The sequence below is a fragment of the Trachinotus anak genome, unplaced genomic scaffold (genome assembly GCF_046630095.1).
Source record: "Trachinotus anak isolate AG129_WGS33_773 ecotype Australia unplaced genomic scaffold, CSIRO_AGI_Tana_v1 ptg000020l, whole genome shotgun sequence".
Lineage (NCBI taxonomy): Eukaryota > Metazoa > Chordata > Actinopteri > Carangiformes > Carangidae > Trachinotus > Trachinotus anak.
This window is the reverse complement of record NW_027273871.1, coordinates 4,916,640-4,931,416: the sequence shown is the minus strand read 5'-3', so window position 1 is coordinate 4,931,416 and position 14,777 is coordinate 4,916,640. Positions and strand designations below refer to the sequence as shown.

At 40.1% G+C, this 14,777-nt stretch overlaps 1 protein-coding gene across 2 annotated transcripts in view; it reads left to right on the top strand.

Annotated features, from left to right (window-relative positions):
- arhgef12b (Rho guanine nucleotide exchange factor (GEF) 12b) overlaps window positions 1–14,777 on the top strand; it is a 35,751-nt gene that overhangs the window by 1,872 nt on the left and 19,102 nt on the right. For both annotated transcript variants that reach the window (XM_071506585.1, XM_071506584.1), the window contains exons 2-6: window positions 10,306–10,397; window positions 12,760–12,858; window positions 12,941–12,990; window positions 13,266–13,323; window positions 13,745–13,944. In XM_071506585.1, the coding sequence (XP_071362686.1) occupies window positions 10,306–10,397; window positions 12,760–12,858; window positions 12,941–12,990; window positions 13,266–13,323; window positions 13,745–13,944 (499 nt within the window). The remainder of the gene's footprint in view (window positions 1–10,305; window positions 10,398–12,759; window positions 12,859–12,940; window positions 12,991–13,265; window positions 13,324–13,744; window positions 13,945–14,777) is intronic.

Genomic DNA, 14,777 nt, shown 5'->3' with positions numbered 1-14,777 from the left:
TGGTAAAAAAAAACCAACAAACATTTAATTTGTGTCCTTTTTTCCGTCTGGCTCTTGGTGGAGAAATCTGCCCTGATAAAGTCATGATAAAGTCTTGCAGCTCTGGAGTTCGTTGTTACCAACCTGAAACATTTTGGGCAGTTTTCCCACGTCTGTAAGAACCATATGAGGTGAAATGTTGTAGGAACATTATTGGTTGACTTTCAGCTTTTCAGATTCCATCCCACATAAGTCACTTGTATATTTTTACACTCAGTAATCAGGAGTTTCCTCTGAGGAAACGCCAAAATAAAGGCACACATGACTGCCTCGGAAAGTCAAACAAAGTCATTTGATTTCTTGACCTTCAGCCTGCAGAAAGGACCGAGTCGCTCGTCTGCTCTGCTGCTTTTCTAGAACAATGGGCCTTTTGATTCTCTCTAATGTCTCCATCACACGTTCCATATAAACACCATATACGGTTTAAAACCATAAACACCAGAGGGACAGACAGTAGTAATTACATGTCTACAGTCACATTTGGATGAAATACTGTACGTCAACAAGAACTGGATGAGCCTGTAATAAAACCAGTCAATGGCCCAACTCCAAAAAATGTCACTTAATGTCCAGACGACATGAAAACTGCAGCACAGCTTAGCATAAAGACTGGAAACACACCCACCAACACCTCTAAAGCTCACTCATAAACTCTCTGGATCTGGTTTGTTTAATTCTTGGGTTGCCACATACTGTCAGCGGCCTCCGATACCAAAGCTGGCAACCTCTCTCTGAAGATAAGACCTCAGGAAGCTGTGTATGATTAGATGATCACTGTGCTTGAATGTTGTTTGTCATGAAATATTTCCAGCATGTGACTCCCCCTAAAACCACAAATGATCCTTTTTACATTTTTGTTGGTGTACAGATTAAACAAACCAGATACAGGGTGTTAATTAGTGAGCGTTAGAAGTGTTGTTAGTTGGATTATTGAGCCTTGGAGAGAGCCGGGCCAGCTGCTTCCCTGTGTTTCCAGTCTTCATGCTAACCTTGGCTAATCAGGGGTCATGTTAATTGAATATTTTCCGTCATTGACTGAATTATTTTTAACGGCAATGGACACTGGGTGTGTCACCTTTGACCTTGCTTTATTCCAAGTCAGTCCACTGTATTAATATTATGTCCTGAAGGTTTCCAGGTCAAAAACAGAAAGTCCCTTTGACACTGTGCTGAGAGATGGTCCATGAGTGGCCCCCAAATGTTCAGAAACAAACTGATCAACACCTTCCAGCACAGGGCTGATCCTCTCATATGGGTGATACCTTCAAGATGTCTTTGTACCACAGAGTAACAGTAGGAAGGTCTCCTTGATACAAAAGACATTTTCTTGCCAAAAGCAAGAATTTATCTTGAAAATTAAATTTCAGACAGGGAAGTGACTCATCTTTTCAGTGTAGACCCAGCAGAAAAAGGTCAGCATTTTTTAAAAATTTTGAAAATACCACTTCCTTTTTTTTTCTCTGTCATATTTTAGTCATAGAGCTGATGCTATGATAACTGTAACCTTTTAAACAATAGAGTCATTGTATGAAGGACTTGAATGATTGAAGCGATAAGGATAGTCACTGACTAGACGTCACACTTTAGTTCCACCAAATTTAACACAGACATCTTTTCTCAAGGTGTTGTTCTGCTGGAGAGATCAACACTTTTCTTCCAAAACATATTCCATCATTTAATGATTTGATGATGGTGGTGGAAAGCACTGTAGCTCCACAAACCTCATATAGGTGTTCAGGTGGGTTGACCTCTGCCTCAGAGGTTATTGTGTATAGAAGATGGGTGGGAATAACATCACGCCAGTGTCACACTGAGAAAACTGTGTATTGCTTATTAAAACAATATATATAAAATATAAAGTAGGATGTTTTATTAGTTTTATGGTTTTTATAAGACATTACTTGTGTTATTTTATTTACTTCTTTTCTTTAAATACCAGTTTAATTTTCTAAACTCTGCCAATATATTAGTAGTATATATATTTTTTTATGGGCATATGACTGTAACTTCAGCAACTGTCAACAACATTAGGGCTGCAGTTTAAGATTATTTTCATTATTGATTAATCAGCTGATTAGTTGTCTTCAGATATCTTACATTAACACTCAAAAATCCAAAGATATTCAGTTTGCAAAGATAATAAAACAGAAAAAACTAAATCCAAACATTGGAGGAGCAGGAGTTGATTTTCTGTTGATCAATTAATTCAGTAATAAACTCATCGCAATACAAAGTTTGAGATCAATAACATGATGAGACTGTAACATTGAAACGTGATTCTGGTGCGATGGTGCTGAATTATCATCAGCTCAAGTGAGAATATTTCCAGCCACATCAAAGAGTCAGTGGATGGACAGTGTGTACATCTGTCACATTTAACATGGGAAACATGACTCTCATCACATCCTGTGCCACTTTGTTCTTCACTCATGACACTTATTTACCAGATAATATAACATGTAGCACTGTATCCAAAGTCCTTCCGCCTTAGTTTCACCTGTGTCAGTTTGCACTGTGAGTGTTTTCACTGAGACACATCTCATCTCATCATTAGTTGACTTTGAATGTCGCTGCTGCTGTCAGATCCTCTCATGTCCCTGAGCCGCCGCCCGCTCCTGTGGTGGCAGCTCAGAGACGAAAGCCGAACCCTGTGCAGACTTGACACCTCTCAGGTGCACACTGAGGTTGCTGCTCTTTTATGACAAGTTGACGTCGTTTCATTATGTAACCGACACGCTTGTCTGTGGATGTTGAAGGTTGCTGCTGGAGCCTGCGCTGCAGAGAGGGTTCAGTTGCCGGGCAACGTTTGTGCCAGCTCCAGCAGTGGGTAGATCACATGTTGGACGATGTTGAAGGGTTTCTCAGTGAGAAGAATTCAGTTGGAGCAGCCTGCGAGCTTTCTCCTAACGTTAGTGATGTTTTACTGTCAGGGTGTGACAACCCCCAGCGTGGGACATGTTCTCCTGTCTGCATAGCCTCAAGGGACGGACTGAAACCTTCCTCTCTCCTCATGAATACCGTGCAGGTCTTGTTGGGCTCACAGAACCTTTAGTTCCCTGCAGGTTGTGGAGCAGCAGTGGACCAATAGGCCTTTAAAGGAAAAACTATGTTTTATTACAACATGGGTTTTATTTTCATTAGGCCATTGTTTTTATCGGTTTCAATAACATTGTCCTCACCAAATTGCTGAGACCTGAGAGCATAGAAACGTTGATAAAAATGGATCCAAAGGGGGAAAAGAACAAGCAGCCAGATGACTGAACATGTTTAAACAAACTGTCAGGTTAGTCAGTTTGTATGGGATAGAAAACAAAAGGCAAACAGTTCAATTATTACACAGCCGGTGCCCCTCTCAGTTCATGGACTGACTCTTTGGATCAACTTTGATTTACCTTACTTATTGTGTGTAATTGTGTGCAATGCAGGATAATTTTATTTTTTGTCTGATCATCTGACTGCATGTGTTTCTCCCCGTGGACATTTTCGTAGCAACGTCCTACTTATTAAAATCTCTGACATAACTTTGATGTTTTATTTTGTCCAACAATTTTCAGAAACAGACAAATCTGACAGTCAGGTGTGTGGAGGGGAAAGTGGGCACGGTTTGAACTCTCTGTAGCTCTCTTCTTTTCGTTCTTCACACAGCTGCTTCTGTCACTTTTTGCATGAATGCCTTCGAGAGGAGTCTCCTGAAAGTGTGCGTTGTTATATATGAAAGACTAGAGCAGCATGTAAAAGGCACATGTACAGATTTAGTGTGGTTTGGCGCCTGTTTTCCAGGTGTGGAGGTGACACGTTCTGCCCCACACATGAGCTGTATTTATCAAACAGGTGCAGCAGGCTGGAGCCAGCTGGAGCAGGCTGGTTAAAAGAAGCGCAAATGAGATCACATCAGCACCATCTGAGCTGCTCCACCCTCTGTTTCACTACTGGAGGTCAGTCCGAGTCCAGGAGCTGAATATGTAATGAGCTGCTGCAGATGTAGGAGCAGAAGCAAATACATGTAAATGTGCCCCTCAGTGTTCTTTTAGTGAGGTCAGGGAGGCAGTGAGATGGAGCCAGAAGGAGGCTGTAGCATAGGCTTCACCCTGTCAGTGACTGAGGTCATCTGGTCAGATATGAAAACTTTATTTGCCTTTAGTCGTGGTGCGTTTGAATGTAATCGCTGTTCTCTCTCCCCTTGTTGGGACAAGAGTTTCCCTCAGACTTTAGTTTACTGTAAATACAACCAAACCTGCCAGACTCCTGAATGTGTCCAGCCAAGTGTAAGAGCAGAGTACGATAAACCTGAATGGCTGCAGGCTGTGGACCGGCTCTTTTGCTCTTTGTCACACACTTTTGCTGATCTGTGTGTTTTTCCCGCCTGCCGGCCGCCCCTCCACTGCCCACCCCTTTCCCCCCACTCCACCTTACCCCGGGCTCTGACGGGAAGTGGTGACATCACTGTTAAACAATGTCTGTCGGGCCCACCAGGCCACCGGCCCTTCCTGGCTGACTGACAGTGCCGCTGGTGACACATCGCTGCAGGATGGCCCCCGACCAGATGGGGCCCACTGTCGTGCTTCTGCGTACACCATGACACTCTGAGATCAGCAGTATTTTACCTAATAGATTAAAAACCACATTATGCTATGTTAATGTGGTATATTTTGATGTATCTGTATCATTGCAGGAGGCTGATTATAAGCATAAAAACTACGTGTCTAGGCATGGTTGGATAAAACGGGCCCACTGGTCAGGTGACCCCTGGGTCAGAGCCTCTGTATGAAGTGACTGTTGACTGACTGAGCTCAGTTAAAAGACACAAAATGACCACAAACAGATGAAAAACAACCTCAACACAGACGCAAAAGGGTGATGAAGAATCTTAAAACCACCGCAAAGAGTCTCAAAACGATTACTAAGAGAAGCTAAGATAGAAGCTAACATAAGCTAACTGCACTACTACTACAGAGAACAACTGACAGCTCATTGCTATAGCTATAGATATATGAGTAATATATAATTTGATTTATTGAGAGAGAGAGAGAAAAAATAAATAAGTAAATAAATGCAGTGTTAGGTATTTATATATATATTTATTTAGATGTCTATTCTTTGTTAAATAATGTTAAAACTTACACTTTCACTTACACTAGGAAACTTCTGCAGATTTGTCAGCTGCACATCCTGAAGGTGTCCTGCTGGGTTCAGATCTGGTGACTGGGGAGGCCACTGAGATTCATGAAATAGACTTTTAAAAAAAAAAAAAATGCCACTAAAGACAAACAAAGCTTTATCGCTTTCGACAAGTGACCAAAACCCCGACAGAGCAAAGAACACGTTGTGCAGTCTCAGCCGTTCATGCTGAGATGCAGTAATTTCAGTCATTTACTGATGAACGACTCCTGGTCAGACTTTACGCTGTGTCTGACGGGTCTGTTATTAAGATCCCTGACTGCTGGATAATGAAGGTACATTTTTTACATGACATTATTCTGGGATAAATCAGCCCACAGACAAGTTCTCCCAGAGGAAACAGCCGTCACGATCGGAATAACACGTTGTGACGTTATCAATATAGATGTGATTTATGAGCCCAGAGAGCTTATCAACACACATTCTGGTCAGGGAATTTATTGGAAATTAAAGCTTTATTTATGTTACAGACTGTTCTGCAGGCCTGTGATATAATCTCTGTAGCTGGTGGTGGGAGACATGACTTTAAAGAAGGAGATTGTGTTGAGTGATTCAGTTGTTTGGTTGAATAAAATCACTCAGCTTGTGTAAAGATTTCAGTTTTTAAACAAAGACTTTACATTCATCCCGTGTTTGGACGTGTCTCACATGTTTTACTGCGACTTGATTAGATAATTACCAGGAATTCACACTCTTATATTGAATTTGGATGTTTGTCCTGATGTAGTGGTGGGAGCCAAGTCATGTCAGATGCAAATGATTCATTAATGAAACAAACATGAAAATGTTCATGTTGGAAAGCTCTAATAATCAAAGAGGGGAGTTATTGTTTATTGACGAGTGAACAGGTTTAGTCTGTGTTGCCAAGGAGTGATATAACGTATTCCTCTGAGCCATAGAGCTCCATTGTCTCCACAAACTATTAATAACACATTAAAGCTTTGCACCCAGTGACATGTTCCTTCATTACCATGAACACACACACACAGTGTAGTGTACACCATCCTGCTGCTGGAAACATGATGAATATACTATAATGTATCAGTCCACAGCTGAAAATAGTCCCCAACAAATCCCCGTTTATTCCTGTCTGTGTAACATTTGCTAAAAACTGTAGTTATCTGGTCTTTTTTAAATGAAACTGTACATTTGTGACCTGTTTTTTAAGATCCACATCCAGTGGGTTTGAGGCTTAATGCTACAGTGTGAGTAGGAAAGTGGGAGACTACTCAGAGATGGATTAACACATTATTGGTTTTGGCATCTTCATGAGATTTGTTGACAATAAAATATAGAATATCACCAGCCTTAGCTTTTAACAGGTTAATAATCTTTCTTTTAAGATGAGTAAATGAATCTATGACTTGAAGGAAATAAAAGTTAATAAGTTAATTAATTAAAGGGAAAAGTGGTCAACAACTCTGGAGTTTTAACAGGAATTAACTGCACTGTTTTAATTAAGCCTTCTCCTTTACTCCTGTTAGTTGATTTTGGGCAGGTTTTTATAAATATACAGCAAATACAAACACATATGAAATTAATTTTGCATGGTTGCCATCAAGGTATTTGTGTATTTGTTTTTATTAGTTATACCAGTTCTATGTACAACACCCACTCTTAAAAGTTGGTTTTGTGATAAGGAAAAAGTTAAATGATGATACGAAGATGGTTGTGCACTGTATTAAATGTTAAACCATAAAGCAAGTGGGAAAACTGTAAGATATTTTGTGGGACATCTGGATTTCCAAGTCATGTTTCTATTCTATATTTTTTACTTATTGGTGCAATGTGTTTATTACTCAAGGTCAAAATATGACCTCACAGTCAATGTACTGAGCATTTTTCTGAGTGGATTTTGAAAGAGGACAGAAATATTTTTGCTTTTAGGAACAGACTCAGAGTCACAGAGGCATCTCTGTAGTTTGAGAAATAGGCATCTGTATCTCACTGCATTAAAAATAGATATTGATTTCTAGTGTATTTGGAGGTTTAGCGTCTTTCTTGTTGGGCTTTTGTCTCCAACCCTCTGGAGCTGGGTCCTTAGCTGTTATCATCCCAGAGGAACTGTCTGGTATTTTTGGCATCTGAGGCCCAAGTGCACCACTGGATGTTTTTTTTTTTTGTACTTTGATAACTGTGCACAAGGCAAGTTGAAAAAGTCTGAGCAAATTAGCCAGCAGACATGTCTCCCCGCTGAGCGACACTAATACAACAAGTAAATTAATGATTCCCTTTTATCGCGGTGCCAGTAAATGTCTCACGTGGACAGGAACACTTTTTCTTTTGTAATCCTGTGTTTGTGAACTTGTGAACCTCTGGTGCCTCTGAAGAACTGAGCAGAACAACACAAAAATGCATCAGATATTAATGAACCATGTCACTGCAGTGTTGGCAACTTGGCGAGCTGCTGTGACATTTAGCAACTTTCCCACTGTGCTGGCAGTAGAGCCTTGAGGATTGATCGCATGTTATCAGCTGATATTAGCTCATTACATCGGTGCTGGTGTATATGTCAGCTGATAAGAGGCAAGAAATTGCAGTTCAGTTTGTTTGAGGCTATTTAGAAACAGTGCTGCCATTAGTCTGCTCACCACAGAGCAGTAACCAGATCATTTGTCCTGCAGGATCAGTTTTACCTCAACATGGAGATGAAGTGAAAACATCTACTGCTGATCTGTGTGGCTTATATTTATGCAGGACCCTCCCTGGTAATGTAGTTATTGTTTTTTTATGTCATGGCCACCACTTCTAATTAATTCAGCTTTGATACAAACACATTTTTCCATGAGTTTGGCTTTGGGATGTCGAAATATTACAATGAAAATAAAAACCTCAGCTGCCAGAAGTCGGTCAAAGACATGAATCGGAGCAAATTCAAAATGTTGTGTCGTTGCAGTTATGACAAAACACAGCGCCATAGATGTTAAACTGATCCACAATTAAACCCAGAATTAAGAAGTGACCTGATACGAGCTGAAGATTGCTGTTTTGGTTTCTCACCCAAATGCACCGTGGGAGTCGTAGTTGACTTATGAACACATGCTTGTCCTTTATTTTCATAGCTCTTCCAAAGCAGTCGATTGTTTCTTGTGGTGATGATTCAGTCTCTGCGTCACGCTGATCTAAGCCAGTTGTGAGTCACCGAACATTGTCTATGTGACTTTTACTTATATAACCGGGGCTCCAAAATAGATCCTCCCACTCTATTGTCTTTGTTGTGACTGAACAAAGCTTGAGTCATTTAAACTGGAAGATAAACAGTAGCACATTTTGTGTAAGTTGTGTTGTGGGCTTTGATATTGTTGTTCTGATTATTGTACACTTCAGTATCAAAACTGAGCTAAATGTGTGAAGCTGAAAGCTGAATTCCTCTCTCTTACCCAGCAGCACTTACTTAGCTGCCACCCACTGAGCAGGATGCAGTCTGTCCTTGTCTCGCCGTGTCTTATCAACCGCTAATCTCCTGCAACCACAGCACAGAGGCTTCTTAAGTGGGCCTTCCAATCTCAGAGAAAAAATAAGCTTTTCACCCTATTACTCTCCTATTCAACATAATTTCTGCATTTTGTCTATAATTGTGACAGTTTTGTTGTGTCTAAGAGAGTGGAATCGATTTCAGCTGTTGAGTCTGGTTCATTTTGCTCCAGGGAGTTGAACACAAAGAAAAATATTTCTGGTTTTCTGTCTTTTATATTTGTCTGAGTCTGATATCCCAGGATTTGATTTGTTTCATCTTTGCTCCGCACCGTGAGGATAGTTTAGACGGGACTGTTCACACACTCTGGGAGATAAGTTGAAATTTCCTTCGCCCGGCCTTCTGTCTTCCCTCAAAGACACTTGTGCGCCTCCTCCTTCCCACCCCCCCCCACCCCCCTCCTCTGTTTCTTTCCCAGCCTTCTCCCACATTCAGGAAACTGGAGCAGAGCCAAAAGCCCCTCGTCTCCGTTTCCGGGAATCTGTCCCACAGAGCCACAGTATAGTAAGTTGGCCCTGACGTGGGAGCCATTGTTAAAAGCCCAGGGCCCCCATTGTCCAAGGGAGGAACAGCAGCACAAACAAAACCCCCTCTTGCAGAACAAGTAGGAGGTGCTGAGGGGGGATGAGGAGAGGGAGCCTATGCTATTAATATATGAACTACTACCATAGTGTTAACATCCTGGGACGGAAATGCATTTTATATCAATATTTAACCCATATTATTGCCAGCAGAGGGAGTGGGGCTGTTCTGGCATCAAGGTGAAGATGTTCAACACATTTTCAAGGATATTTTTTTATTTCGTTGATAAATAACTTTCAGCTTTATTCATTTTCACTATTGAGGTTTATTTATTTATTCAGGTTTATAATCACCTGCACAGGCAGGTCTTTCATATCTCATTATCCCAAACAGTCATTTGTAAAGCAGCTTTTTGTTTTTAATTTTTTAAAACCTGAATTGTTTCCTTACCTTTACTGTGCAGAGGTTTATTTCTCAGTGTAATACAACCTGTGTCTCTGCTATCGTGGATTCTGATCCTAGCGGTTTTATTCCACCTGTCGAGAAGGAGGGACCACTTACACCTTCACCGTTCTTATCTGTGATTGACCAGCTTTAACCTGGGCAGAGCTCTAAACAGCTCACACTTAAAAAATGTAGATCTCAGAAAGTAAATTACCGTGGCTTAAATTGGCAGCAGCAGGTCATATTTGTTATATGTATAAAACAGAGTCAATGCATTTTCATATTTGGAATAATACCTCATAATAGATATTAGATTCATGATGTAATATCCATGTAAGACCTCACTGCTCCTGAACACCTCATTGTCCATCATAAGATATCATCCTGTTTGTTTATAGCCTTCAATAGGGGCTGTACCTTATCTTTTTTTTTTTTTTTTGTTAATTTAAAGCAGTTCACAGTAGAATTTCAAACATCAGCAGTGAACCAGGAAGGAAGTAGGGGAAGTTTGGGAAATATTTTGGGTGCTATGTCAAAAACAGGTGGTGGATTATTAATTATTTTAGTTAAATTTAAATGTTTAATGTATTTTTTTATTTTTTTATTTTTTATTTTATATGACGTGTGTTCTCCCTTTGTCTCTCTAGGACCCCAAGCATTCTCAACAAGGACCCCACAGACAAGAAACCTAAGAATGACAAATCATCTGTGTCCCTCAAACATGAATTTGATCCAACAGGTAAGAGACACACGGCTTTATTTCTGTTCTCTGATTTTATTTACTTTTCATTTGCTGCAGCTTTTTTCTGTCAAATACTTTGTAAATCCAAGTAAACTTTAATATAAATGAAATATTTTGATACATGGCTTATCAACCATGTATCTGAGTTACATAAATTATTAATTGTTGCAGTCTTTACCACGGGGGCTGGTGAGGAGGGGGGGTAACAGGGATGGTGTGGATGTAGGCAGCTCTCAGAAACAAGATGTTAAGGTGGTTGCCTGGGTTGCAGGGTCGACATTAATCCTTCCTGCCCTTTTCTTCACCCTGGGGTCTTGAGGCTCCTACACGGAGGCCAGAACACGACCAATTATCCACTCAGCCCACTCAGATTATTCTTTGAAGTGGGAGAAGGAAAAAGGACTGAGTTGTTAAACTTCCTCCTTCCTCCTTGATCTTGCAGATGTTCCTTGCAGATTTCAGGGTGTTGGAGAAGTCAGAGTGCAGGGGTATGGCTGACTCTGCTGAGCTCAGAAACTGAGTCACTGATTTCACAGGGTCATGAGGACATGGCAGATTTACATGGGTACATTAGCTGTGCTCCTGGCACATGGCCATAGTTTTTTTTTTTTTTTTTTTGGTCTGCCTCTTGCATAACACTCAGTTTAATTGGACACATAGGCTGCCTTTCCACAGTGTAACTGTCAGAGGAACAGATATTAAACCATGTTTCAAAGGTTCCAGACCAATGTTGTTCACACAGTAGTTACTATTCTCTGTGCACAGAATACGCTGAGAAACTAAGAAACCATTGTTCTAAGATTATTGTTAATTATACCTTATGTACTGCTATAATGATAATTACATTCCTTATCATCATCATCATCATTATCATCATACACACTAATGGCACATACAAATTAAGTTTTATTTTGAATATAGTCTTATTGTTATTATACATACACATTATGATCCCTCCCTAAGGAACTAATTGTGAAGCGATAAAGGCATGAAAAGCTTTAACAAGAAGTTTGCTTCTCTACGTTTTTTTTGGACTTAATGAAGCACGAATGTTCAACATTTTCAACATGTTCAGTAAAGCAGCTAAAGGTTTAAAATGATATCAGCACGTAGAATCAGATTGGGTTAGACTGATTTATAACGTCAAGTAGAAGAATGTCTGTTACTAGCTGCTTTTCCTGCTACAATTAGCAAAAGATTTTGAACCTGATTAATTTGGGGAAAGAAGAGTGTGCAGTGTAACATGGTGTCTGAGCATTTCACAAACTTAGAAACAAACACATCACACTGCCTGTTGAAGCCGTGTTCATTGATGTATCCTGGTGTCAGAGTTAAATGCTTTGACTCTATACTTGCTTTTTTACATCTGATCATCATTATTTACACAAAATCTTGCTTTTATGAGGTGCTGATGTCAACTGTGTTGTGTTTATGTAAATCCTAGCGTCATCTGCATAAAATGTGTTTGACATTGCCGAACAGAAGCAAGTACTGGAGGAGTAGAGGGCCTAACACTTGTGGAACATCAGATTTTAAGTGAGCTATACAAGTGTAGTTGAGATGTGTGTCCCTCCCAGTTTTCCAGATGATAAGGTCACGGTCCTCAGAATGATCTAAACCCATTAAGACTGTAAATGTTCACACCTTTACCAGCAGTGAGGAGTTGGTGCTTTATTTCCCTCAGAGGAGAAGTCTGCACTTTGGGAAGCAGACTGAGCCTGTTATTTCTTGTAATCTTACCTCAGCAATGTAAATGTTTTAAGTAATAAAGATGATTCAAGTTGTTATTTTTCCAGACAAAGTCAGACAATGCTGTTTAAAATAACAAAGGACGCCCTACCCAGCTTTTTACAGTGTCAGTCCTCCTTCAGTACAGTGAGAATCAGCAGCGAATGAGGAACCATTTAGATTTTTTTGGAGATGATTTTCTGTACAAAAGCTTCCACAGATACAAGAGAAGAAAAAGAGTCTCTTGTTGTTGTCCAGTTTTCTTGGAACGGGAGCTGGCTGCTATTTAAAAACCTTTTCTGTTCTTGATTTGTCACTTCCTGTGTGGAGAAGTCTGACTCCATCAGACAACCAGTATCCCAGAAATTCAGTCCCAAAAGGTCTGTGGCAGGACTTCATGCAGTAGCCACTTTTGTCAACACTTATCACTAATTTGTTTATTTCCTGGCAGCAGTGTGTGAAATGTGAAAGAATATACACAGAGTTTGGCTGTTGATTTGAGTCTACCACAAGCTCTTACGACAAAATAAAACATCATATTCAATATTGATGTATTAATATTAAAAAAGACACACAAACTCATATCATGTAATTTACTGTGTGTTTGTGTGTGTGTGCTTGCAAATGACAGGTCTCGTCCAGCGTTGCGTGATAATCCAGAGAGATGAAAATGGCTTCGGGCTGACCGTGAGCGGAGACAACCCTGTGTTTGTGCAGCTGGTCAAAGAAGGTACGGCTCACACACAAACCCAAAATCACCATGCACTTCTGGAAGCACCATCTCTGACTCTGCTCTGTCTGTCCTGCTGTAGATGGAGCTGCTATGCGAGCTGGTGTCCAGACAGGAGATAGGATCATCAAGGTTCGTCTTAGTTGTTCCCCTCTTAGTTCCAGGATCATCGACTGAGCATCTCTCAGTCTGAAGAGAGATAAAAGCTGAAACTGATCTTTTTAGCCTTTGTTTTTGATTCATCATTTTCCCTCCTGATACCAGATCAGATACCTAAACTCTGTGTATCTGCTGAGAAGCGACACATTTTAACACATTTTGGTTTTGATCTTCACAATAACAAAAATAAAGAGGTTTAAGCAACATGCTGTGGACAAGTGTGAAAAAAAATCTCTCTTTCCCAACAGGTTAACGGGACCTTAGTGACACATTCAAACCACATAGAGGTTGTAAAGCTGATAAAATGTAAGTATGTGCTTCTCATCATAGCTTCAGTGTTCTGCATCACATTTGAATTTAAATTACTTTCATGGCATGTTACCAATGTAGTGAAGTTAGCAATACAGCTAAAGCATGTAGATCTTTAAAATGAAATGTTTCATCACTCGCTGATTTTCACTAATTTTCCTTTATTTATTATTTAAATAATTGTGGAAAATAAATACTAAGATCTAATTTAGAGCAAAGTTAGGGGGTTTTCCCACTCCCTCCTCTCTCTCTCTCTCTCTCTCTCTCTCTCTCTCTCTCTCTCTCTCTCTCTCTCTCTCTGAGCTGGTTTTGTTGACCAGATGCTCACAATAGCTCGGGTGCTTTTATACATGTATCAGTGTTATTCTTTTCCTCTTCACCCACCCCTCATTCCTTTCTCATGACTCCCCTTTGGCAGCGGGCTCCTATGTAGCCCTGACAGTGCTGGGGAGGCCCCCGGGGCTTCCTCAGATCCCCCTGGAGGAGGTAGAGGATGTGAAGGACGAAGGGGCAGAGGTCAGCATACCCTCCTCTCTCTCAGTGCAACACTCACCTGCACTGCCAGGTGGGGAGCAATGCAGCCCCCAGGAGCACATCACCTCCTCTCCACCTGACGGGGTAAGAGAGAAATAAAGAGTATTTTTATGCATGTGCCACATATAAAATCTACTTTTCTCTTTACTGAGGGATGGGATCTCCACATAATGTTAAACTCATATGAATCTTTATTAAAATCAACATAAACTTCCTCAAACACAGAAAAAACAAAATCTATTACAATCCCATAACCATCTGCAATACCAAATAAGACATACATTTTATGAAGGTGTGAAGTTAGATATACAATATACTGAATAACAGATAAACATAATGAGTTGGAGATCATTTAAAGTCTATTTTTCTGAAACAGGTGCAAAATTCTCTGTGTTTCCATTATTACTGTCTTTCTTATTTTGTTTTTGTAGAAGCAATGATTGCAAGTTACAGAATGGGATACTTCACTGTAATATCCTCTTTGACAGAACATACTTTGATTCTGGAGAAAAAGCAGGGTTTAGAGTTTCACTCATAATAAAGTCCTGAAATATTTGATGGAGCTCAGGACTCATCCTGACTGTATTCAGAATGACCTCACTGTTAAATTTACAGTCTGTGAGTAACAGCTTCATTATCTGATGTTTAGAAAAACACAGACAGTCATTATGGTTCTTCACTGATCCTGTCACTGTGTCGGGTCTGTCACAGTCTGTACACACGGTTGTACCACTGACATATCGGCTTTCTCATACATGTTAATGCCATTGAAAAGGCACATCGCTCCTTATTGGACTATTGCAGAAATGTTATATGGACCTTGAAATGATCAGCTAAGTACATTTAGTCAATATAACACTATATATATATATATATATATATATATATATATATAATGTTTCCTGGATAGTGTAACA